Genomic DNA, 26,614 nt, shown 5'->3' on the forward strand with positions numbered 1-26,614 from the left:
AAAAACTTGAAATTTAAATTTACAGGGAGAATTTTTTATCGCAAACAAGTTCGGCAATGAAATTCATAGTTCATACATACATAATTTACAAATATAGGTAGTTCCTTTGCCGCGCGACCTAACGATGAACAAAATTCAGCTTCGGGATACTTACCGAGGCCCTCTAGGCGCGGCGCGGCGGAGGACGGGGAGGCGGACGACGGCGAGGCGGAACTGCTCGCGCCTACTCGGCGTCGAGGTCGACGATCTCCTTCTTGACAAGGCGGACGACGGCCTCCCTCTGCGCAGCCTCGTACGCGCGCACCTGCCGGACGGTGTCCACCTCCTCGCGGCGCCTCCGCCTCTGAAATGACGATGACCTGCTGGATCACCGTCACCCTCGTCGTTGTTGAGGACGTAATCGCTGGAATTGAAGACTCCGCGACGCGGCGCCTCCTCCTCCTCGCTATTGTTGATGGGCGGCGCCAGGGTCCGACGCAACCCTCCAGAGGAAGAGCCCTCGCCGCTATTGGCGTAGCGGGCGAGCTTCCCCGGAGGCGTCAGGCCCAGTTCATCCACCGCCGCGCGCTCTGCTTCCGCGCGCCCTCGGAGCGGTTCCACTTCTTCCACTCCGCCTCCGAGCGGAAGACCAGGTGGCGCGGCGGCGAGTTGCCGCCGCCTAATCCAGCAGCCTAGAGCTCGCGAATGCGCAAATACGGCGACACTCAGATTTCTCGTCAGAGTCACGGGGCAGAAGACGGCGGAGCGGCTGAGGGTTTTGGAACCGAGCTCCCCTCCACGGCCTGTATAAATAGGGGCCACGCGCGGAGTTTCTCGAGCCCCCGAGGATCTTTTCGGGCCAGGCCGCAAGTTCAGGCTCTATTCTACGCGGCTTTTGGCCCGAATCCGTAAATCCGCTAAAAAAAATTTAGTTCTGGCGGGCATTTACGGGCAATGTTAGAGTTGCTCTAAATTGGTTGGTCCCTTCCTAGATGATTAACATGGTGTTAAGAGCAGTGGCAAAGAACTAATCACTAGTATTTAGAATAGCAAATACGATCGCGAAACAGCTCATGAAGCGCAAATATATTATAGGATGTACAACAAGCACGATAGCAAAACAGTAGACGGCCATAAAAAATGGATTTGAAAATTGCTCAAATGTATATATGGTATGGTATGCTTCACAAAAGAAATACAAACCCAGAGACTATTTGAATAAATAAATGTAATAATGTATGTTTTACTAGCCTATAGTTGTTGTACAACAGAGCGTTTTGCTTCAGATTCAGTAATCTCCAGTGAGTTTGTCTTATCTTCAGATGTACAAGTGTAAAAGACGCTAAACTAGACGCTTTCAGATACAAGCAAGCTTTGCTTGCTAAGGCTACAACAGTACAACCTAAGTATTGTTCAGCAATATCACCTGCACATGTTTTGTTTTCAGATTCAGATGTTATTCAACCAAGTTAATGAAAGTAAAATCAATTAGTGATGCAAACAATATATGCGAACTGGTTCAGTTGATGTGGAACTGTCTCACACTAAGGTAGTGCATGCAATCAATCCTAATTTCCCATAGGGGATGATTTACAACAATAACAACTATGAGAAAACTATAGTAGTACAAATTAATTGCTCATTTTTTTAACCAATAAACGATCATCTTAATTTTGTATAGGCAAATGTTGGTTCAGGGTTTAATTGCCTATGTTTGATCTCCAACTTTTCCAAAATAAATGTATGTTCACTCCCAAGAGACTAAAATATAAATTATTGGGAGTTCTAGAAAAAGCAAATCGCCAAAATGGTTCAAATACTTGTGTAAAAAAAATAGCCCTGCTATTGATCGTACCTCACAAATAATATGAACAATTCTTCATCTGTTATTGCTCCTAGCTCCATTCTTCTCTCCAAAGCAGTCAGCCCCCCACCATCTTTGATTGTTGTTCTTGCACCCCTGTGAAGAAGGGGACTTGGTTAAAAAAGAAGTACTAAAACAAAAATGATCTGGGAGAATATTTATTATTTTCATGTTCTCCAGAGGCAAATAAGAGAATATTCACAATATTAGGTACATCATAGTACTAAAATAAAGAAACAAAATAGAATGTCTTCTGCATATACTGCATTTCCATGATTGGTACTAGATTATTGAAATGTATCGTATGATGATCTGGAAGAGGCACCAATCAAACCCAAGAAGCAAGTAAAACCACTATACACATTCACAGTGACCTGACCTGATCTACTGGAGGCTATGGTGGCCACTATATTGGTATGAGTGGGCATATTGATTTACGAAGCTTGCATATATGCCATCTTTAGAGTAAAAATGACACACAAGCCTTCATGGTTGCTTTTTACAGTGATCGGTGGACCTGGACATGGGATGATACGTAAATGAATCCATGTATGTGACAAACATACCACTCACATTTGTTTTAAATATTTTAGTTAAAATGATGAAATTTAGCAAACGTATTCTCCCAAAAGTACAAGTAGTCTTTTTTGAGAGAAACAAGTACAGTCTTCTTGTAAAGAAATCAATGAATGCACTTTAACCCTGAAATAAATACTACATATTTAAGTGGAAACAGTGTACTTATGAATTGGCACGAGCAAGCATTACATCTCGAGGCGCTGAATATATTGGAATATAACTAAGCATAGACTATACAGCAGGAACTCAACCTTACCTCTTCAGAAGATGTTTAGTAAGAGCGTCATTACTCTTTTGGACGCAATGGTGCAATGGTGTTCGTCCATGGAAGTCCTGCTTATTAATATCCGCGCCAAAAAGTAGCAGAAGCTCCACTACTAAAGGATGGTCACATTGACATGCTATGTGCAATAAAGAGCAGCCTTGCAGACAACCTTCCGGTTTCCCAGAATCCTCTATTCTCTCGCAAGAGGCTGGATCAAATAATCTCTTGTCTGTAACTGGCTGAACATGGTTAACGTCGTTGTTTAAGTCATCATATGTCATGTTAGGACTCGCATCGGCCAACACAAGAATACGATACACTGCTCTCACATCATTTGTCCTTATAGCTTCCAGTATACCAATAGTAATTTCATTGGCATCTTTGGCAATAAGAAGTTTGTCCACATACTGCATAGAGCATTTACAATAATGAATTACAGAATGAACACTGCTGAAGGAACAACAACATAGTGAATAGTCTATATCATATCATAATCCATACATGGAGCTAAATACTATCTATCCTAAAAGGTCAGCATTACTTCACTGTATCTCTATGAAAGATTGAAGTCTATAGTCAGCCGTTAGACTAATAACGCAAGTTGTAAATATCAACAGAAAGATTATCAGTCAAACAGGCAAGTCATCAGCGATCCATCAATTTTTGTTTATGTATTATACATGCAGGTTATCTCTCCCCTACAGCGCAGTTAAGAATTCAGATTTATAAACAGGTCTTAATTTAGTGGTCCTCCTACCCAAGCAAACCAGCCTCCAAAAGGTAAGAGGGTCACCCAGATTGGGTGGTAGCCCAGCTGGAATTCAAATGTGGCCTTCTTTTGCCGGGATGATAAATAACTGAAGTGCCAGGAATCAGGTCGCCGACTGAACTTTGCCTCCAACTTTAAGGAATGCCCAAAGATTACATACTTGCGTCATAGAGGATCCCCATGGTCTACTCTACAAACGGTTGCTAACTACATTCTGCAAACACAGGATGTCAAATTTAATAGCAGGATTGATCTGGATGTGGAATTGTCGTGGATATTAAATCTTATGCTAGCACATCAGACTGCTAGGCTTTTCCAACAAAAATACTGGATAACATATACTACATCAGAATAACAACCACTAATGTCATGCTCATAAATGCAGAAATAATGCCTTTTGGAAACTTCAATCAGTAAATGCATGGCTGGCCATACAATAGTCTTTGAGAATATGACACTAGGCTTAGTACTAAAGACAGCACAGAAGAGCTTACCTTTGATTGTATGAACCTTTCTTTTATTGAGAAAGCATCAGTAGGTTTAGGCTTTTCCATGAACAGGATAGCACTATTTGACTCATCCATTCTGCATGGATACAAATTAATATTACGCAGACTGTCAATGTCAACAATTAAATTAGACAGGATCACTGGAGAAAAGAGCAAAGTTGCCAGCACTCGTATCATATAGAAATATATTTGATGTAGTATTAGATTCAAAGAGTCATTTTCCATCTACTTGGTAGAAAATTAGAATAAGAAAACTAACAAAACTCAAACCCACAGGCAACAGATGAGGAACAAAGTAATCTTATTGCCCCCAGACAAGTAAATACTCCCTCCGTTCTGAAATGTAAGACGTTTAGCTTTTGTAGTACAACTTTCGTCACGTTACAATATTCTCCCGCTTTCCAAAAATACCCCTGACCGACATGCACACTTGCTCGCTCGCGCAGACTTCGCCAAGCTCTCCGTCCCCTCCGCTCCCTCTCGGTCTCTCCCCGTCGCCACCATGTGGCTCCCCGTCGCCGCCCTCTTCCTCACATCTCCTCATCACCGGCCTCTTCCAAGCCGCTCCCCACCACAACCTTTCTCTCCTTGTCCTATTGATCCCCACACACCCCGAGTGTGCCTCAAATTTAGAGATCAAAGGTGGCAGATTTCTTCGCCGGCGACGAGCTTCTGGACGACGGAGGCGCTGGATCTGCGTGCCCCGCCCGTATAACGGAACCTCGTGCCCCGTCACGCTCATCCTGGGCGACGACATCGGACCCCTCGTCCCCGGAGCCGTGCACCAGGTCATGGAGCTCGCCCCTCTACTTCAAGACCTGCTCACTGGAGACACGGAGACGCGCAGCAGGTCATGGAGCTCGACCGTCTACACCATCCGCCCCTGGGCTGCCTCAAGGATGCGGAGGAACAGCGAGATCCGCATGGTGCAAGTGCGCCAGATGCACCGCGAGGTCGCACAGCTGCTCGACGGCAACCAGATCAAGACGACGGGAATCAGGGTAATCTCCATGCTCCCCAATCATCCAGTATGTCCATTTCATCCCCATACACCTTCAGCTTATGATTGTAGCACAGTTCATCCGATTGGTGATGCTATTGTGTAAATGGGTCTCAGCTGCAACTGAAATTTATTGGAAAATCATTACAGCATTAGCTCTCTGCTAGATGAACCGAGTGCAGCTCTGCAATAGGATGTCCTTTGTTCCAAGAATCAGTGTTTCAATTCTTCTTTAGGTTTAGATGGCCTACATCAGTGTTGTATCTTCCAACAATCAGTCCGTGTGATGTCCAATTCTTTCCCTAGCTTTGTACCCGATCTCTTCTTCTTTCATTGGTTTCTGATTAAAATTTGTTATTCATTTGGTAGGGAAAGCTGAAACTGAGTTCAGTCTGCTAGCACGTGTAGTCTGATGGATAAAGGTATTTTTTTTTTACAATCAGTGTTTCAATTATGTGTCCTTGTCACTGTTTTGGATTAAGCATTAGCTTGTTTTTAATGGACTAATTGAAGACATGACCATTTCAAAAAAAAAAAAATTGAAGACATGAAAGTATCAAACTGTATTGGGGAGTACCATTATTTGATTCATCCATATTCAGTTCAGACATCCATTAGCATGGCCTGAATAAATCTCTCGTCTTTGATTTGTACATGGGATTTTGATCTATGTATGAGAATTTTTGTTTGTTTACTCAGGTCTAGATTTTCCAAGATTTATTATTCGAACTTGTTGACCCTTGTGCATAATTATTCATGTTATTGGGGACTAATGGACTATGAACCTTCATCAACTTCCCCGATTTTGATACTGTGCTTTAAACTGAAAGTAACTCATGACGGCTCCTACAGCACCGGAGTAGCGGGAGGACGCCACTTGCGCATGGGAGCACCGGGCCGCCGTCAACTTCAAGTTCTTATCGGAGCAGCACGATGACCACCACCACTACCGCGACCAGTAAGTCCATCTTCCCTGAACTTACTCTAGTGTAGTTTCACTCTAGTTCTTCTCTGAATATGTTCCATGTCTCTGAATATTTTCCAGGTAACTCTAGTTCTTCTATGAATATGTTCCATGCAGCGGCCACGATTCCACGTTTTATTTCAGAGGTCTGATTGACCAACCAGCCCGTTATCTCAGAGTCTGATTGACCAACCAGCGTTGAACTTTGTTTACTTCAGTCATCTAGCAATGGTCATTTTCTTTAAAATCAGTACTGATTTTGCTGGTTGAGGGAATCACGGGCATTTCTGATGAGGTTTTTTTTTTTTGGTTAGGTTCCTCTCTGTCTGTTCTCTATTCTTGTAGATAACTATTCTAGTCCTTATATAATATGGTGTTAAAGTAATCAAAACTCTCCATTCCCTGAATTTGGTAATGTTTGCTCAATGCACCTTGATGGTGACAAGTTATCAGTCTGACACTCTACAATTGCTGATAAGGAACAGTCATTTGCGACCAGGTTTCTGTTATTTGCTGATGGAAAATTGGTTCCCTTATGTCTTGGCCTAGTTCTTGTTATAGGGAATGAAATTGTTAAAGTAATCAAAACTCTCTATTCCATATATGCGCCTAGTACTGCTTCTATTATTTGAATGACAGCTCCAAGCAAGCGATGTGTGTTCTTTAACTTATCCCCAACTTCCTCATGTGTGAAGTGGAAATTTTAGTACTTATGTGAAAGATTAATTTGCTCTCACATCTGAACTAGAAATTCCTCTTACGTTTGTTTGTCCTAACTTGACTGCAGTGAACTGAATTTGAAAATCTGCTGATATTTTCTCTGTCAAAATCTGATGGCTATTTGCAGGTGCTTCAGGGAGATCAGGGCCAGGTGTTGCTGGGGGATGGAAGTGGAGTAGCTGGGCGGAGGAGAAGCAGCCGGAGGTGGAGTAGATGCCGAGATCGGGAGCATCCATGCGAGCAGTTGAACATCGAGGCAGAGCCGGCTCTTGGACGAGCAGCTGATGGTTGCCGGGCAAAGGGGAAGCAGATCCCACGTGATCGTGGCTGGGCGGAGAAGAAGCAGCTCCCAGGTGCTCCTGGGCGAGGGATCGTGGTGGAGGCAGATCCCAGGGGTACCTGGGCGATGAGATCGTGGTCGAGGTGCTCCTGGGTGAGGAGATCGTGGTCGAGGACCTGGGCGAAGGCGAGTCGAGGAAGAAGATGCGCGAGGAGGAAGCGAGGAGGAAGCGATCGCGAGGCGGTCTTATACGAATCAAGGGTAGGAAGGACTTTTTAGCGGTTTTTCACCTGGTCGGAACATTCCCCCAACGTCTTACATTTCAGAACGGAGGGAGTAGTAACTACTACCTCCGTAGGTATTTAGTATTTTCCATCTCGATGGTAGCAACGGCGCCACAGGTGCTTCATAAAGCATCAGCACCTCTGCAACTCTGCTCCACTATTGGCTTCTATCTACAATGGATAATACTGATATTTCCAATCAAGAGCTTTCCCTCACCCAAAATTATTCTGATACTTCTCCATTTGTATCAGCACCAGATGCATATCAACTGATAATGCAACTCCACAGTATACTGGGGTAACCTAGCTAATGCCTTGAGTACCCCCACCTATAACGAATTTCAGTGCACACTGAAAATTCAATAGAAATTCAAGCCCAAGTTCATTCTGTATATAAAAGAGTCCCAGTCTTCCAGAGAGCTCAAATATTTGTAAAATTCCTCAACATACATGTAAAAGTATAAATTATCTGTACAGTGTACACATGATCCATGTTAGCCCAAACTGGTCGGCTGGGATATTAGTCAATCTACCACAGCTTGAAGATGGAGGTGTGGCTAGGATGAGAAATGCTTAAAATAAATGTAAGACAAGATATATAGACATACCCTTGATCTTCTTTCGGAAGCAGAGCTTCCCAAATAGAATTATTGTAATCATTTCCAAGTGCATGAAACAAATCAATAATTACTGGCTCCCATACTTTCACATCTAATCTCAAGGATCGAACCTACATCAAGTAAGACGATAAGCTGAACTGTTGAAATATTAACCCCGCTAATTTATAATCTTAAAAGCAAAAAAAAACTACGTATGAAAAGCCCACAAGGTAGTATATATGGCAAAAAAAAAAATACCAAATACAACTGAAGGGTAGAGCTAGACCAACAACGTAGAGATCTTAAAGTGTAGTCCTAGGATGTTCCCAATACTAAATTGCACAAATCAGAAGTATAGCTTGGAACTACATGCATGTATCCTGTGCAAAAGACCACCGTCCGGGCGTTGTACATAATCTCTCTCGTTTAATTGCAACTGGCAATGCCTAGTTGCATTCTCCATCTCATAATCATCCATCACAGTGAAAAGAGCACGAGTTCTTCCAATTCAATCAGTGTAGATAATGATGAAAACCATGATGAGAATAGTAGATTCATAGGTTGATTACTGTATAATGGTGGATGATTGTGGTGCTAGGGTAAGTGCCAGTGGAATGGTATAGACATAATTAGAGAGAGAAACGAGAAACTAACAGGGGCACTGCCTTTTAATTAGAAGAAAGAGAATTATGATTTACAAAGTGGTTTGCTTAGGGGGCAAGGCTTCAAGCCCACAAGCGGCATGTGGACTACTCCCCAAAGTAAAACATTACAAGAGCTACGGAGGCGAATTTCCACCTAAGTCAGGTCTATGGGCTATGGCTTCTGGTATGTGAGCCTTTCCGGTAAAGGCGTGGCGATTTGTTCGTAACTGCATGAAGGTAACGATTGATGGAGAACACCAGATGAAACAAGGAAAAGAGGCAGATCATTGCTTTATGTTCTGGTGGCCAGCAAGAATCTAGATCCTTTAGTTCAGATCTAGCATATGTAGTTTTCTTTACACCACAAAGATACTTTGCAAAGGATACCAAGTACTACCATTGCAGCAAAAGGAAAGGCATAGTTAACACGAGTTCTGCCAATCATCTTCCACAACGACCGCTAACACTAAGTTAATGTTTCCAATCATTTCATAAACAAACTTTAGTGAAAGACAGGACCAACCCAATGTAATCACTAAGTAACATAAATACAGAGCTAAATATAGATTAGGATATTGCACCTTCGAAATATGGACTCCAAGATTCCTGTGAGCCCCAGAGCACTGAATACAAATCAGAATACCCAAGTTTAGAGATGCCCAATCAGGATCGGGAGCACGGCATTCTGCACAACAGTCATTTCCAGGGATAGTCCTGAGATGGTTAAGTGCATCATTCTGTGCCTCTGAACTTTTACTCTCTTCAAGAGATGCAAGGTCAGCGGAACTTGCAGAACTATGACTTTCTGCCGCTAGATTTCCATATGGCAGCTGAAATGAGATGAAATCAGGATAAAATCAGTATTGAACAGTACTACTAACTTGACAAGAATAAATTACATAAAAGCACCACATTTGGGACAGCCTTCTACTCTTGGGGCAGATTGTGACATATAAGGCTGATGATTGGGTTCAGTGGTTTTGAGACCATGTACCTACACTCTTTGATCCCCTCGAGCACTTAGCTTACGTGGGTTGAGCTGTATGATGTGGTGTTGGTCCGGTTTCAGACTTGTACATAACCTTTCTATTAATGCATCAAAACACAATGTTTTTTTTTGTGTTCTTGCGAAAAAAGTGGTCTTGATGGTAAATCTGACATGTCATGCGCACATGTCAGACCTCATGTGGCTCACAGGCGTGCCACACACCCAATGGAGAGGTGGCACTGCAACCGAGGTGTGGTTGATTTGACTCAACCCAAGCCCGACCGAATGCCTCTTGTGGCAGCGTGACCGATACATGGCCAGTCCTGGAAGATGGGGAAAGCAAAGGTGGAGCTCGCTGGATCCCTAAACGTTGTATGTGTAAATAAGGGAGCAAGGCTGCAGCCATGGAATCATTGAATTTGTCGAGGGTAGCAGTGCTTGGGGTGAAGGAGAGAGAGAATATACACAGGGAATCGTCCTACCACTCAACGGAGATCATCGGAAGATGTGGTGGTCAGAGTGGAGTGGCTTGGCATGGCCAGAACGCTGGCAAGGACGTGTGGGAGAGAGAGGTCAGAGGCTGAGAAGCGGGAACAAGAAAGGCTGAGAAGCGGGAACAAGAAAGGCTGAGAAGAAAATGAAAGATGACAAGTAGGCCCCAAATCCATCTCAACATAGAGTCCACATGAGCTAAGCTACGCCCAGCTCTGACATGCAAGCCCGATCATCAGCCTTATTTGTCAATCCTGTCACAAGAGTCGTGTTCTTTAGCAGCAATTTTAACAAGTGGTAGGAGTAGTTAGTTGTGTTTGAAGGTTTACCCCAGATGTAGTGGTTTTATGTAATTTACTCTCCTACAAAAAAAAATCAGATGCATGTAATAATACATTAAAATCAAGACAATCTTATGGCAGGCCAAACACTATTAACTTATAACACGATTATGAAAAATAGATGCTGCAATTAGATATCTCAGCAGTTTTACTTCTACTAAACAGCGGAGTGTTTCTGTAGAATGTAACAAAAGAGAAGAAAATGGAGCAAACCTGCGGTGGGAGCGGCGAATTCAGCAGTGATGCAATAACTCCTGTTATTTTTTCGATCCAGTCCTTTTGGTCAGCCTCTGTCTCCGCCTGCCATCAACAAAGTTAGAACCTATTAGTATCAATTATCAAGAAATATATGGCATCACTGTTCAAAAAATAGTTTATCATAACAACGTGTTTTTCTTCAGACCTTCAGAAATGTGTTTTCAATCAAATTTAAAATATGGGCTCTAACAGAATGTTCAACATCTGAGGGGGTTACAATTACCTGTAAAGTGTATGCCTTCATGGGAGAGATTACTCTGAAGCAAAATCTTAAATCATTTTCTTCTGCATCCATCTTAATTGTTGAAGTTCTGAGATTAATTGTACGACATGAAAGAGGATCGTCTCCCTGAGATGAAGCTTTCTGATTTAAGAATTTGAAACGACTAAAAACACCAGTCCCTTCAGTTGTTTGCTGTGATGCCACCCCTTGCTTCCAAAGAACAAAAGGTAAATGTAAAATAAACAATGTATGCCTCCTTAGAGTAAATTATAAAACACATCTACGGCATAACTTTAAACACCACACTTAAACAATCTATCACATCTTCACTATAATCACCAATTGCGCAGAAACTTTTCAGAGCATTTTACTATAGCAACATGGCCCTCGGGAAATCAATCCACTTGATGGAAAAACGATATACATCAGTCTGAAAATCCTCCCATAGAGAAAGATTAATAACTAAACATAACCAAATAGACCATTCTAATTGCTGGAAGAGAAAAGTAGCAGAGTATATAAGTGCGATGAAAACCAGGAGCAAGGATATAAGCTACTATAAAAACATAACATTCATTACAAATATCAATGAATTACACAAATATGACTGCATGAATAAGACAAAACATAAATTCCTACAAAATACAAGTTTACAAACTCATGCAAGCAAAATTAAAAAGCTCAGGAGATCGCCAAACTATAAATATATAACTGCTAATTAAGATTGCATACTGATTGTTTATTTACCTTGTTCCCATAGTAATACAGAGTCCCATGACTGTCAAGAACAAAATACCTCCGCTTCCACTCTCCTCGTAAATTTTCAGAACGCTTAAAGAGATAACCTTGTTTAATTATTTGAACCTGGTACAAAATAAATATGAGTTAAAATAGAATGAACATGGAGCCTAATTAACTACAATAAGAAGATAACAGAGGAATACAGCCTCTCTAGGAATACAGCCTCTCTAGGAATACAGTACTAGATTTACGTGTGTTGCGTGTGTTATATCCAGTGTCTCTAGGCTTGTAAGTACTCTCCACTTTTCAATGAAACAAGACACAATCCTCTTGCCCTTTCTCGAGAAAAAAAAAAGAGAAGGATAACATAGGAATACAGTACTAGATTTTGAACCCAACATCATAGTTATATCTTGTCAGATCCCTCTTTCAGGAACAAGTGCATATACAAATCAAGCACCATATTAGAAAGAAAGGTCGCCGGCATTTGGACACATTACATCATACTATCTATTGGCGATAGGTTCTCTTCAAAGCATTACGTGGGGAAGCAATGAACAATTAACTACCTGGCCATTGGCAGTTGACTGCATCAAGGCTTCAATCTTTTTATAGGATTGAAGACCAACAACATGGATACCATCACCACTAGTAGATGTGTTTACATTACTAGCCATTCTCAAATTTGCTATTTCTTCTTGAGTTCTAAACTCTTGAATTCTCTTTGCAAGTTTATCTTGCTCGTTCATAGCCATTTCCTTTGATTGTTGTGCATATGTCAGAACCTGCATTAAGACATTACTGTTAGCACATTCATAGGTAACTTATTGATAACGGTTATTAGAATGTACATTATCGATTAAAACCAATATAAGGAACAATTACTGAACCTGGTGAATGAATGGTTCCATTTGGCTCAGTAGTTCAAATCCCTAGAACAAAGAAGATAATCAAGAAGGTCTCAAGCAACAAAACAACGATAATCGCTTAAACTGTAGAGAGTATCCATGCCTGCTTAAAATATCTCAGATGGGCATCCATCACCGCACTTATTGATTCCAAGAACTCGTACTTCTTCTTTGCTTCAATGTTTGCAAGGGCGTGCACCTGAATTCCTTACATTGCAGGAGGATCATTGGCGTGTTATATGATTTCATAGCAATGCTAGAAAGAAGAAAAAATGATGATACATACTAAGTTAAAGCGGGATCTTTCGAAAGCTGACTTGCCATTGTGTAAATCCTGTAAACATGGGATTAAGGAGCTGGGATGCACACTGCAAATCTGCAATTATATTTGACTATGAAAAAAGCTGTCATAGTTTACCTCTTCAAGTCCTGTCACTACTTCTGCTCTAGTCCCTTTCCGCACTGACACAAATTTTTCACGTGCCTGGAAGCAAGATAGAGATACGACATTAAGTAGGGCACAAATTGTATAAATTTAGAATATTAAAGAAAATGTTGCTTAGGAATGGGCTGAATTGCTGCTTTATTTGTGGTGCACCACATGCCAACAGGAAGAAATAAAGAAGAAAAGTAAGCAATAACATAGCTAGAAGTCAAGACATTACCTGATCATAGCCCACTGTAGCCTTATCCAAACGCTGTCGACAGTCCTATATATAGGCTGAAATGTTAGCACATAATATTAACTTAACCCATGTGTTAATTAACTACATCAAAATCAAGACAGTCAATTAGGACAGTAGGGCAAGCATAGTCAAGGGAGCATCAAGCATTGAAAATAATTTTAAAACCATGTCAGATTTATTTAGTTATTGAAGTTTGGGTTCAAGGAGCAATTATTAAGGCATGAAAAAGAGGAACATGCAAGTGTGGGTCAGTGAACAATAATACAATATTTTGGTTGCAAAGAGGGGGGGGGGGGGGGGTCACCTTTGCATCATGCAGATCCTCGTTAATAAATTGCGTTAAACGTTCACTGAGCATATGCTCAACCTGTTTGGAGGGAACAAAGTGGTAAGGATGTTACAGATATTCATATTCATTATAGTAAATTAGTATTGTTATTTTATTACTAGTTAAAAACCAGAACACCATACACCATGGACAAATAAAATTTGCCAGTTTCCCATAAATCCATACATGAAGGTTTTGTGAGCCCAAATGGAGACTTCGTTACCGGACCAAGAATATCCTCTTTCAACACATAATTCAGGTTCTGGATGTATGCAGGTGCATCAATGCCAAGTATATGAAAACATCTTCCAAAAGCTTTTTTCAACTGATTAAAGACCCTAGAGGCCTACTTAGAGACAACCTAGCGCTTCTACTGATGTATATTTGTCATTCCAAAAGGATTCCTTGGAACTTACAAACTAGTTAAGGCTCTATAATTGAGGACAAATGCTGATGTGTTTGAACGATTCTGTGGCCAACCTTCACCATTTAGCTGTTCGGCCTGCAATTGCGACCCTACAACCAGGGGTGTTCTACAATTTACTCGTTGGTAAAACAGTTCATATCTGACAAGATAACTTCTGTTTTTTCAGAGAAGAATGGAGAACCTTCTGACTGAAAGAGCAGAGATTATTGTATCAATATGAGGCCCACATGACATATATTACAGGACACCCAAACCCTACACAGTATGCAATAATACACTTGACATTATAAACATAATGGAAGAGAAGATTGACTCAAAGACCCTTTTGGCATTTCCTTCCAATGTTCTATTTCTTGCAACTAAAAGATGTACAAACCTTCACAAATTTAGATATCCTTGGCTGGTAACTATATTTTCATGGTTTTGCCAATGCTCACATTTAACTCCGCCTATGCCTTTTAGGAATAGCAGGTCCCAAGCCCGGGTAAAGCAGGAGAGTTGTGATAGGCTTGGCGAGCGAACGTAAAAACCAGCCACTCCTATGGATATGAAACCAATAGAATTTCGTTGGGCCGTAAACCTCTCAGCGACACGCCATATCGGAACCCGGGTGTGGTGTTAAATGAGCAAGGGCTGGGCCGCCACCGCCTTAGTGGCGCGCCATATCGGAACCCGGATGTGGTGTTAAATGAGCAAGGGCCGGACCGCCACCGCCTTAGTGGCGTGCTACATCTTCGCCCAGATGTAGTGTTAAGTGAGGAAGGGTCTTTGCATCTCTCTTGACAGATGCGAAGGGCCAGGAAGCTAGCCGAGGCAAATAGGTTGCGGGTGGGTAGTTGGAATGTAGGATCCTTGACCGGGAAGCTACGGGAATTAGTGGATGCTGCGATCAGGAGGCGTGTAAATATCCTTTGTGTCCCGGAGACTAGATGGGCGGGTCAGAAGGCGAGGGAAGTCGAGAATACCGGCTTCAAGCTTTGGTATTCAGGTTCAGTAGGTACTACGAACGGCGTAGGAGTCCTCATAAATAAGAGCCTTAAGGATGGAGTAGTGGATGTTCAGAGAAAGGGGGATAGGATCATCCTAGTCAAGCTAGTTGTTGGGAATGTTGTCAGTGCTTATGCCCCACAAGTTGGGCTAGACATAAGCGCTAAGAGTTGGCACCACGATAGAAGCACAAGCAACATGGTGAAGTACAAAGAGGCCACGAAGAATGCCAGGTGAGTTGTGAGTGGAGCAAGGGGGCAGGCCCATGAGGAGCTATATATGGTAGACTAGGTACAAAGGAAGGCGAGAAGGATATCTATAAGATGGCGAAAATTCATGAGAGGAAGACGAGGGACCTCAACAAAGTGAAATGATCAAGGACGAGGCTAATCGACTTTTAGTGAAATATGAAGAGATCAAGAATAGATGGAGGGAGTACTTTGATGGGTTATTCAATGATGGGAATGAGGGCACTATGCCCAAGCTAGATGACTCCTTTGATCACACCAATAGGCATTTTGTGCGGAGGATCCAAGAGCTTGAGGTTAACGAGGCCCTCAAAAGGATGAAAGGAGGAAAAGCCCTTGGCCCCAATTGAGGTGTAGAGAAGCCTTGGAGACGTGGCAATAGTGTGGCTAACTAAGCTTTTCAACCACAGTCTTCGGTCAAACAAGATGCCGGAAGAGTGGAGAAAAAGCATATTCGTACCTATCTTCAAGAATAAAGGAGATATTCAAAGTTGTACTAACTACCGAGGGATTAAGCTTATGAGCCATACTATGAAACTTTGGGAGAGAATCATGGAGGTTCATAGCCAGACTTTGCCAAGACTCGCAAGTGTGTCAGAAGTTAGCACAAAGTTCACTCTACGACAGGTGGACCATATGGATAATAAAGTGTGGCAACGCTAAAGTGTGGAAATAACCAAACACATACTAAACTGCCAAACTTAGGCTTGGCAAAGTGTGGCTGGAAACCGAACACCCCCTCAGTATCAGCTTCTCGGGTTCGATCATGTCGAGCCCTCCACCGAGTTCTTCCCACCCGCCGCCGCCGCACTCCGCCGTCCCCGCCGTTCTCTCGGCGGAGATCACCGCAGCCCTCCACGATCTCACCACTGCTATCCAGGAGATCCGCCTCTTCCTGGCCGGTCCCTATGGGCCGCCGCCGGCGGCGGCGCTGCAGCCGTGGCAGCCGACGCACCAGGCGGCCTCCGCCGCGATCGCCGGGCTGCTGCAGCCAACGCTGCTGCTGTCGTCGCCGCCACCCGACGCCGGGCTGCTGCAGTCCCCGCTGCCGCTGTCCACCATCTCCGGGCCGGACCCTACCTCGGCGTCGGGGGTCCCTCTTCTTCAGCAGCCGGCCACCTTCTTCCCCACCGGGACGCTGCAGCAACAGCAGCAGCTGCCGCCGCCACCAACGCCGCCGATGCAGCTGTTGTCCTCACCGATGCTGTCCCTGCCGTTCGGTGGGCAGCTGCAACAGCAGCTGCCGTCGCCACCAACACCGCAGCAGTGGCTGCTGCCGCCACCGACGCCGTCCCTGCCTTTCTTTGGTGTGGGAGCGACCTTGGCCCCGGGCTCTACATCGACACCGCTCGGGATGCCCTTCCCCCAGGTCCTTTTCCCTCCGTCGCCGTCACCGCCACGTGTCGGCGGCGGTGAGATTGCAGGCTGTTGCGCGCGGTCTCCTAGTGCGTCGGCATGTGCGGGAGATGCGTGATCTGCAGCTGCAGCTCCTCCAAGTTGCGCTTCGTTGCGCAACGGACCTCGATCTCGTCCGCTGCGTTGGGGATCTTGGGCGTGCGGTTTCCCCCACGGGCGGCGGACATGTTGTTTTTCCCGCGGGCAACGACCTCAAAGTCTGTGCCATCGACAGTCATCTGGCGGGGAGAAGGCATGCTGTCACCGACAGGAGCGCACCGCGTAGCACCACTGCATTCCACCGCCGGCCGCCGCGCGGGCTCCTTTTGTCCCACTGGTTTCCATGGGATCCAGGTGGTTGTACAGGTGTACGTCCGACGGGAGGATGGTGTCCACTTTATGTTCAGGGGTCAACAATAAAGCGTCCCAGTCTATTTCATGTTGAGAGTAATAAAACAAGCCGAGATGTAAAAGGCTCGTTTTTAGGTGTTAGGATTGTGTTGCGTCGAGTCATGGTTTGTTTAGGTTGCAGCTCGAGGACGAGCTGCATGTCCAGGTGGGGTGTAGTGTTAGAGTACGTCATGGGCCTGGCCCGTTAGTCTTATGGTTTGCTTAGGGGTCAAGTAAGCCTTGCTTGGGAGTCAAGTAAACCTCTCTATATATGGAGAGGAGATGTATCAATCTAATCAAGCAAGAATTAAGAAGGAAATCCCTTCCCTCTTGCCACCGGCCGTGGGCAAGGCCCCCGGCCGGCCTTCTCGCACCCTCGCAGCCCTCTCTCACCCTCCCAAACCCTAGCAGCCACATAACAATGCTAAACATTGCACCGCAGGTGACAAATTGTCATAATTTCGGACTGCAGATTCAAATCTGAAAATAAAAGGAAAGCATAGGTACTGCAGAGGTAAATGCTACCTCCATTCCGAAAAAGAGGACGTATAATTTTTTCCAAAGTCAAATGGTGTAAACTTTGATTAAACTTGTACAATAAATGCTACACATGATATGAATGTATATTGGATGATGCATCTAATGATATTAATTTTTATTATATATATTGATAAATTTTTCTATGAGCTTAGTCAAACTTCAAGTTGTTTGACTTTTAGAAAAATTTATACGCCTTCCTTTTTGGAATGGAGGTAGTACAAACTAGAATGGTACAACTCATGCCATGACTCAGATGGATAAGCTTAGGATGTGCGAGCTGAGAAAATACTAACAGCAATATTATTTTCCAGTAACTTATTTTCCTGTGGGTGAAGTGAACTACAGATGGAGCGAAATGGTACATGTCAATGCTATATGATGGTAGTACCTGAGAACGAAGGAGCTCCTTGTATGTTCCAAGCTCCCGAAAAGCAGTAGTGAACTTGGACATTACAGGCCCTGCAACATAATAAGAATTTGGAACTTGAGATTCCCCCCAAATCTTAAAGGTAACATGGAATCACATTTTATTGAGGAAAATTGTTGAATCTAACTCGTGAATATGCATGGTATCGATCATGTCTCCGGTTGCAAGAACTGTGATTTAAGTAAATTAAGTATACTACCCGCAAAACAAACAAAAAAGTAAATTTGAGTATACGGAGCACCAACCACTAATAAACAAAGGGGCACAAAATATATAATTTAGAGGGATAAACTCAATGGCTTTCGTACATATAGATGAGAAAACAGGTAGAAGTAAGCAAAAGAAACATCAGGGATTTGTCAAATAACCTCCAATGGCAACACTAACAGGGTCATCTCGACCAGCACCAAATGCTTCTAGGGCGTCGGCAAATAGTAGATCTCCAGCATATCCTTCATCAAGTGATCCCCTGAAACTAAGGCTATTAGGAAACAAAGCTATACTAAAGCAGAACCTTGACCATAAGCCTTCTTATTAATCTTTTAATCCTAGAAATAATTTAAACTGCAATAATTATATACGTAATATGACAACAAATATAGCTAGAAGCAGCAAAGCAAGAAAGGGGCAGAAGGTGGGACTTAAGGAGAGAATTCATTAATGCGGTTACTTTTACAGGCAGTAGAGGTTGCTATAGTTCCTCTATTCTACAACATCAATCAGTACCTTTGTGCAACATTTGAGGTTACTGCTTTACATTTACACATAAGATATTTACAGTTATGGAAAAGGAGTTAGGAGAGAAATGTACATGAATCTTTTACACCCTTTATGAAGATTTGAGCACCGTTGTTTCAGTTCATCGGTAAGTTGTTCCAAAGAATTGACCTATGGATCAACAGAAAGAAGTCAGAAATAACTTAAATTTATGTCTAAGTTTGATTGACCTTTAAAGAAGAAAGGAAGTTCTGTGGGCAAAAACGAGAGAGAAGTTGAAAGGAAGTTTTGCACTCCAATTTATATTTTCAAACATTGAGACCAATGTCCAGAAAGGCTTGATTCAAGGTGGACTACTATCTTTGTGAACTCAGTATTTCTACAAAACAGCCATTTTAGAGAAAAGTGGTTTCTTTCACACTAACTATAACAGAATTTAATCAGGAGTAAAAGTAGCCAATGAATATATATATATCCAAAGAGCTGTAACCAAGGGCATTTTGATTTACAGATGAAACCTATATGTCAGATAAATATATCACTGTCAATTGGTGATGCTGATCCAACAGCACGATTCGATAATTCAGAGAAGCACCATCGATATTGCCAAGGCAAAGTACACATTTGTTCTTCTACTTTACTCCGAGACTAATTTTGCCCCCGTGCACTACGAAGGGGCTTGGTATGAACAGATGTTGATTTCGTGTGGGCAGTCGGCTAGTCCCTGGATGACCTAGCAGTCAAGTAAACATCTATTTGTCCCACCACGTCAATGTGCAGTATTAAATGACCCAAATTTGAGTGCAGCAGGCCTCATATATTATTAGTGGAAGTATTGTATCAAAATGAGGCTCAGGCAATAGTAGGAAAAAAATACTGTCTACCAATTAAACGACACCAGCACGGATAAGATTATATTATAGGACGCCGGCACTTTGTGTTCTTGCAAAAGCAAAGTGGCTTACACATAACAAAATTGTTATTTTAGAGTGCTATTTTTATGACTTCAGGTTTTGCGATGGCCTCCAATTTATTAAACAGTTCTATAGTTGCATATATATAATTTCCTCTACAGTTATAATTTAACTTTTAAGCGACAGGGTGACATTGAACTTTTAAGTGACAGAGTGCTATTTTGGATATGCTCAAATTAAACATTTATTAAAGCCACTAACAGTAAATAATATAATCAAACAAGTAAAAATACATCGTTGTAACTCAGTAGGTGGCACAATAACAGTCCGGACCCATCATTGCAGATCAAAGGAGAGGCATCACAGAGCTAGCAAATTAATACGGAGTATTTGGCCAGCAATAGAAAGCCTCCCAATTCACTGAACCTACAAATTTTGTTCAAACATGATCTAATGTTCAAGAACGTGACAAGCAACAAAGTTTGATCCAAGACACAAAAGTGCAGCAGCTTTCCAAGTAAACACTGTCTATCAGGCTGCACCACGAGGGCAAAAAGGTGACAGAAACGCAAAGTCCTCCTACTTGGTAAGCAGACTAGAATGCGATCCACTCATGCATCTAACTCAGCCACAGCCTACTGACTTCTCTCGATCCAACACGGAATCTTATCGAGCAGCCACTCAAAGAACCGCCGCATTGCTAATCCTAACATATGGACACCCACGGAAGCACGCGATCCAGTCGAGATCTTCCGAGTAAAAAAAGACAGTGCCGAATCCCCATAATATCCGCCCCAGCTCATGACGAATCATCAGAGCTCGAAATACAGCTCAAACCCAAGCACGCGGATGCCGTGAATCTAACACATATGACCAACCGAAACCCAGAACCAAGCGGGATCTCGCCAGGCCAATGGGAAGCGAAAACGATATGCCGGAGGGAGAGGGGACCCGATCGGGCAGGGAGAGAAGAAGGGGGCACCTGCTTCCGGAACATGGGGGAATCCTCGAGCTTGGTGAAGGCCGCCATGTGTGAGGTCGTGGAGTGCAGGCTGCTGCTGTGGAAGGGAAGGAAGCTCCCAGAGATCTGCGTGGGCGGGAGGTGGAAGACAGGAAGAGGAGTGCGGTCCGGCGGTTGCTGTCTCTGCCTGTCGCTGCTCCTTGGTCGGTGTACCTAGGTTCCGTTTCCGGGTTGGTTGGGCTCGGCTGGGCTTTGGGCTGGAGTATGGGCTAGGCCGGTTCTGATGTAGCGTGAGGCTCCCCAGCCCATTCCCCACAGAGAACGAATCCAGCTCTCGGTCCCCTCTCGAGCGAAAACGTTCGCCTTCAGAGCCGGCCCTCGGTCTCTCGAGTCCTCGGCCGGCACTTGCAGCGCCGCCGCTCCTCCTCACCGTCATCACGCCGCGCCGCACTTCGCCGCCAACCGGTGACAGCGGTGTAGTGGATGGCTCATGCCGATGCGAATCGGTACGCTCCCTTCTCCCCGGCAATTTTTTGGTAGCATATGGTGTTGGGCTAATGGCTCGTGTAGTCGTGTGCATAGCTAGGCTCGGGGCGGAGGTGCTAATACTTCTACTAACCCTGACAATGTGGCACCGTCATTTGAAAATTTTGGGTGTAGATCATGATGTGCGATCCCGTGTGTCTCGTGTTGTGCTTCCGTGGAAAGGATTCTGTTTATATGTAGTATCTGAACTTCACAAATTTGCAAGTTCAGTTCTGCAGAGTGAAATTGTTTTGCGAATGAAAAGATGCCAAGGGCCGGTGTCATTCTGCTACATTTCGTGAACACGTGCAACAGAAAAGTAACATCCCGTGTCCACATGTTCTGGTTCTGTATGGCTTTGCCTACTAACTCAGTGTTCCTCACTTTCAAGCAATTAGTCATGTTGTTACAAATGTTATGTAAAACTGCGGCAACACGGAGTGCTTATGTTGTGGGGTTAAATTGGAATACCATGAAATCACTAAATTAGATATCTGAACCTATAATGTGAAAGCCACCGGTAATGTGTGGTGGAATTAAATGAGCAGTGGCGAAGCTAGACGAGAATGACTAGAGAAACGTCTTTTGCGTGAGTGAAGACAGGAAATATGCAGTGGCCATATACCCTCTTGTCTCAAATGTAAACCTAAATGTTACTTGATTAATTAAGCAAAATAATTTAGGCTGTGGTGGCGGACCCTCTCACTTTGCACATAGCTCCGATGTTACAGATAAGTAATGACTTTGTAGGCAACGTTGTAAAATATCTTCTTTTCACAAACATAGCTTCAACGCAACAACTTGTCATCTTATTAGGAATTATACATGTAAAATAAGCTACAAGCATAATATGAAAAGTTACATCACATACTTTCATATAAATGGACCGCGTACATCACCTAATTCTTTTTTGATAAAATTTTATGGTACTGACCAAATGTGCCCTAGGAACTTAGCAAGCACTTGATCATGCTGCTATGCATACTTCGCTAGCGTGGCAAACTGGCTGAAGACATAAACTCTTGCTCCAGACTATACCTTCCAGAGATGCCTGCAGGTGTTAAACCAACATTATTGATAATGTTGATCCTGGCATTTGGACACCAAGATGACTCAATCTCTGCATCATTTCTGGGGGAAGTTTGGCTCCTTAATCTTGTAGTTCTAAGGATTTGCAACTTCATTTCTACCTCTTTCATGGTAGGTCTTTCTCTGCCTTTAGTTTTCAAACATGCTGCTGCGATAGAGGCCATATCATCAATTTCATTCTGCTTAGCTTCTTCGATAACTTGGGGATCCATGATTTCCATTAGAACTCCCTGTTGAAGTCCTTCCACAAAGTAATGAGCCAAGCTTTCTTTTCTATCTTGGTCATTAAGAAAGATTGGCTTCTTTCTTATCAGAAGCTCCACTAGTATAACTCCAAAACTATAAACATCACTCTTCTCGTTCAGTTGACCAGTGTGGTAGTACTCGGGATCTAAGTAACCAAATGTGCCTTGTACAATGGTTACTACATGTGTTTCATCAAGTGATAAAGATCTCGAAGCACCAAAGTCAGAAACCTTGGTAGTAAAGTTGTCATCTAGGAGTATATTGGCAGATTTAACATCTCTATGAAAAATTGGTATTGCAGCAGCTGAGTGCAGATATGCAAGAGAACCTGCAGTTTCTACTGCAATCCTAATGCAATCATCCCACGAAAGCAAGCATTTAGTATTTACGTCAATGTGAAGAAGATCATGTAGTGTGCCATTGGATATGAACTCGTAGACCAGCAAAGGCACCTCTGTTTCAAGACAACAACCAAAAAGTTTCACCACATTCCGATGAATGATTTGGGATAGGATTGCAACCTCGTTAATAAACTGGTCAATCTCAGTTTGCTCCACTAGCTTGGACTTCTTAATTGCCACCACGCGTTGATCGGATAGGATCCCTTTATAAACTGTGCCATGTCCTCCACGACCAAGAACACGGCTGGCGTCGAAGTTGTTGGTTGCTTTATCTAATTCCTCCAAGGAGAATATCTTTGTTTTATCTGTGGCAGTTTCATCTAATATTAGTTGTTCCAATAGAAGGCCTTGATTTTTCTTGAAGTGTGTTCTTCGAATTCTCTTTTGTATGCCTCTTTTCCAATTCCTGGTGAGTATGGTTATACCTATCCCAAGAAGTATGGAACCAAAGCCAGAACCAATTCCAATTGCGATACCTATACATCATGTAGTTGTTGTCAAAGAGTTGCACATTTTGAAAGTTGCTGTTGTACCAAGGTGCTTAAATTTTGCTTGAATTTACCTAGAAGAAGGTTGCGTCTCTTAGCTGATGTGACACATCTTCCTTTTAGTGGATCAAACTCTTTTCCGTGAGTGCACCTGCTGCATTTATAACCTCCAGGATAATTTTGACATGTTCCGTTGCAAATATTTATCAGCAAACACTCGTTGACATCTATAAGTAGTAAGTAAGTAAGCACCCAATGATACCCAAAAATAAATGGTAAGCAGGATGAAAACAATGCCATGGTACACTTGGTCTAGCACCCATCCTACACGTACGTTTAATTATCGTTTCTAAGTGCATGTTACCAAATACTAACATTTGTATGCAAATAAATGTCTGATGTCATATATGTTGATATTATTACTTGAGGCGAAATCTACACAATATTGTGTATACTACGAAAGTTTTGTCAGTTTGCATGCACGCATTCTATAAAACGTCATATACAAGACACAATATTTGTACTATAAGATTGAGCACGCACACAGAGAAGGTATTTAAGGTTAGTAAAGGGGGAAAAAAGCTCAAGGAAGATCCTCGTTAATCCCTATTTTGGCATATTTATGGATTAGGTGGATGCTAGTTAAGTGTGCGCTAGAGTCATAGACCAACGATATATCTTCTTAGATGATGAAAAGATCATCCTCATGGCATCTGCATCATGTTATGCACACAGCTCAGTCAAGCCATGGTGTATGGGTATGACTTGAGGACTGGGTTTTCTGTATCCTGCTTGGACTAGGTTTTGGCTAGATCATGTAATTAAACAAAAGTTCATTGCTACATTCATCTCGAAAGTAAAAAAGGGAATCAAGTCGCTCGATCAAGATGATTAAGGAATTGTTGACATGAATCATGTTACATGTTTCGCAGTTAATGTTTTATCCAACCATTTCATGCACTAGGAGAAATCATGTGTGTGTTGTTGATGACAAATTGTTATGAAAGACCAAGTGTTTTTACCTCTGCAGCCATCTGACGTGTATGGATTTCCTTCAAAGCCTTGAGAGCACTCGCACCGATAGCCGAGCTGCAATATTGTATTCCCATGGCCATACGTGACACTGACGCAAGTGCTATTGACACTCCGACATGCGTACATACCCCTTCTATGCTTGCTCATAGCTACCAAGCATGTTAAATTCTCGACAGACCACCACATCTTCATATAAAATTCTTCAGATAAATATAGAAGATCGGCCAGAGGGATGTCTTGTTCTGCCGGATATCCGTCGACGGTAGAAGTACCGACTGTGACTTGTTCATCGTTGTAGTTTGAATTGTTTTGCGTGTCTCGAACACTCAGATATCCCTCATTCACTGAAACATTGGCCACAATGTATTCAACTCCCGATCAAGCATTGTGATGTTTTCTGATGTACAATTAAGTCGAAACTTGTTAAGAGCATAGCAACCCTTTTCGAGCCCAAAAGGGAAGGGAATGCTCATGTTGCCGCATAATCTCTTGCAGCCAGCTTTAGGAACGGGATTGTAACATGCTCAAGGTGGAATGACACATGAATTAATTAATAGTAAGTGCATATGTAAACAAAAAAAAATCCATGTGTTATCTAGAATAGACTAGATGTATAATATGCATGCACATATGATCTAAATATCTCTATAGAAAACAAGCATCACAAAACAATAGTTATGATGATGCTTATGGTTTGAGTCATGTGAAACGTTCAACACAATTTCATAATTTTTCATGCAATGGTTGCGAAGAAACGCAATACCTTCCCATAATCACTCATATACCTTAACAGCATATATCCATACTTGAGATTGGTTTTGTGCTTAGAATTTGATCTTATGTGACATTTACTCAGTAGAGAAAAGAACAGTCTCAAACCTTGATTGCAACCTTCCATAATGTAAGGATTGCCTTCTTGCGGCGCATTGCCGCTGGGGCACGAACAGGAGTATCCTCCAGAAGACAGATTCTGGCAATCGCTGTTATAGCCACAAGCATATGTTGCCATGTTCTTCTGTGCAATTTCACAACTCGGCTGGTCAGTGATGGCTATCTTAAATGATGCCCCTTCGATATGGCTTTCGTCTATCTGACTTGAGTAGATGTCACTTGTATCGAAACTGTAACCTTCTGCCAGGAAAACTTTTACAGTAGAGAGCACATCACCTGATGGTGCCGAGATGCCACCATTGAGGCGGCCAACCATGAAGCCAAAGGCTCGCACGTCCTGCCCCAAACGGATGGAACAGGAGCCCATCCCAGGACCTTCACCCGAGTGATCTTCATTTGCTTTCTTCATAGCCTCTTTGTCATCTGTGCAAATACTCATGCAGGAACCGATGGGATCCTTCGTGTCATTGCCGAACAAGTAGGCACCCACGCCGCAGCCAACAACATGCAAAAAGCTCGATCTTCCACTGACCGTAACACCTTTCACAGGGGCCTCCCATGACATGTTATAGGTGTCCATACCTGATATCATGGTAACGTTGAAGTGGATACCAGGAGCTTGAACTGTATTGTCTCCGGGATACATGCCCTCGATCTGAACTGTACTGTTGCCCAGAAAGAGCATCGGAGGATTAACGCTGTCGTCGCAGGTGAGCTCGAAGCCTTGCCGGAAGCAGCCCGGTCCTATCCCAAATGGGTAGAGGATGCCAGCATACCCGCCACATGTAGAAGGGCAGCCAGACAGAGCCAGTTCGGCAGTGGAAGGGATATGCAAGATGCCACCACCTCCAGCCTCAGCAGCCGAAGCTCGTTGCACAGCTGCCGCCGCAAAGCACAGCAGCACAATGGCGGAGAACATGGCGCTAACTGTCACCCTGGTGGAGCTCATCGTTGTTGTTCCGGCCGGGTTGTGTGTGGTCGTGGTTGGTTTTTCGTGTTATGCGCGTGCGATCCCCGAGTTTCAAACCCAACCCACTATATCTTGCATTACGCTGCCTCTGTATCAGTGGGTGAGTGGGAGGGTCAAAATCTGGATGTGAATGCACGGGATTAGTCCCGTCGGATCGATGCTACGGTCGTCGCCGGGGTCACCGGTACTTAGACGTGCCTGTGACCGGCCGCTACCCAGCGGTCGTCGCTGGTTGCTATCCTGTACAGCTTGCTGATGATGATATGGCGCATGGAAACACAGATATGATTTCAGTATGCTACAGTGTGTTGTGCCTTTGCCTCTGATATTTACCTCTAGCCTACGACTAGCTCTGTGGCTCAGCATGAGGATACTCCGTGTAATGCGGGGTACAGCCGAGAACCACACTCAGCTTCCGGGTCACCTTGACGGCGAGAGTAGTCATAGCCTACTTACAAATCAAACGAGTTATTACAAGTTAAAGTGACATATTTTCCACACGTCCAGTAGTCCTCGTGGAAGACATCCGAGCATGCCGTTAA

At 43.3% G+C, this 26,614-nt stretch overlaps 1 protein-coding gene and 1 pseudogene across 1 annotated transcript; both read right to left on the bottom strand.

Moving 5' to 3' along the window:
- Positions 1–1,120: 1,120 nt before the first annotated feature.
- LOC124692536 (ADP-ribosylation factor GTPase-activating protein AGD2-like) lies at positions 1,121–20,552 on the bottom strand. Its single transcript, XM_047225932.1, has 20 exons — positions 20,449–20,552; positions 18,647–18,723; positions 18,204–18,304; positions 17,797–17,867; positions 13,398–13,460; positions 13,073–13,117; positions 12,826–12,891; positions 12,694–12,741; positions 12,511–12,606; positions 12,390–12,431; positions 12,069–12,284; positions 11,506–11,622; positions 10,759–10,968; positions 10,491–10,577; positions 9,038–9,286; positions 7,822–7,943; positions 3,951–4,041; positions 2,679–3,094; positions 1,835–1,939; positions 1,121–1,405 (listed from the first exon to the last, which is right to left on the bottom strand). Exons 1-20 carry the CDS (start codon positions 20,494–20,496, stop codon positions 1,402–1,404), a joined length of 2,274 nt encoding a protein of 757 aa, XP_047081888.1. The 5' UTR covers positions 20,497–20,552; the 3' UTR covers positions 1,121–1,401.
- Positions 20,553–21,739: 1,187 nt separating this feature from the next.
- LOC124692537 lies at positions 21,740–26,069 on the bottom strand (annotated as a pseudogene).
- Between the last annotated feature and the right edge of the window lie 545 nt (positions 26,070–26,614).

Source organism: Lolium rigidum, chromosome 2, assembly GCF_022539505.1.
Source record: "Lolium rigidum isolate FL_2022 chromosome 2, APGP_CSIRO_Lrig_0.1, whole genome shotgun sequence".
NCBI lineage: Eukaryota > Viridiplantae > Streptophyta > Magnoliopsida > Poales > Poaceae > Lolium > Lolium rigidum.

Bases quoted from the DNA above. Each gene is read 5' to 3' on its own strand.
- LOC124692536 (XM_047225932.1), bottom strand. From the start codon at position 20,496: ATGGCGGCCTTCACCAAGCTCGAGGATTCCCCCATGTTCCGGAAGCAG. The intron at 18,724-20,448 runs GTGCCCCCTTCT...GTTGATCCATAG, and splicing joins CCCCCATGTTCCGGAAGCAG to GTCAATTCTTTGGAACAACT. The intron at 3,095-3,950 runs GTAAGCTCTTCT...TGCTCTATGCAG, and splicing joins AAAGGTTCATACAATCAAAG to TATGTGGACAAACTTCTTAT.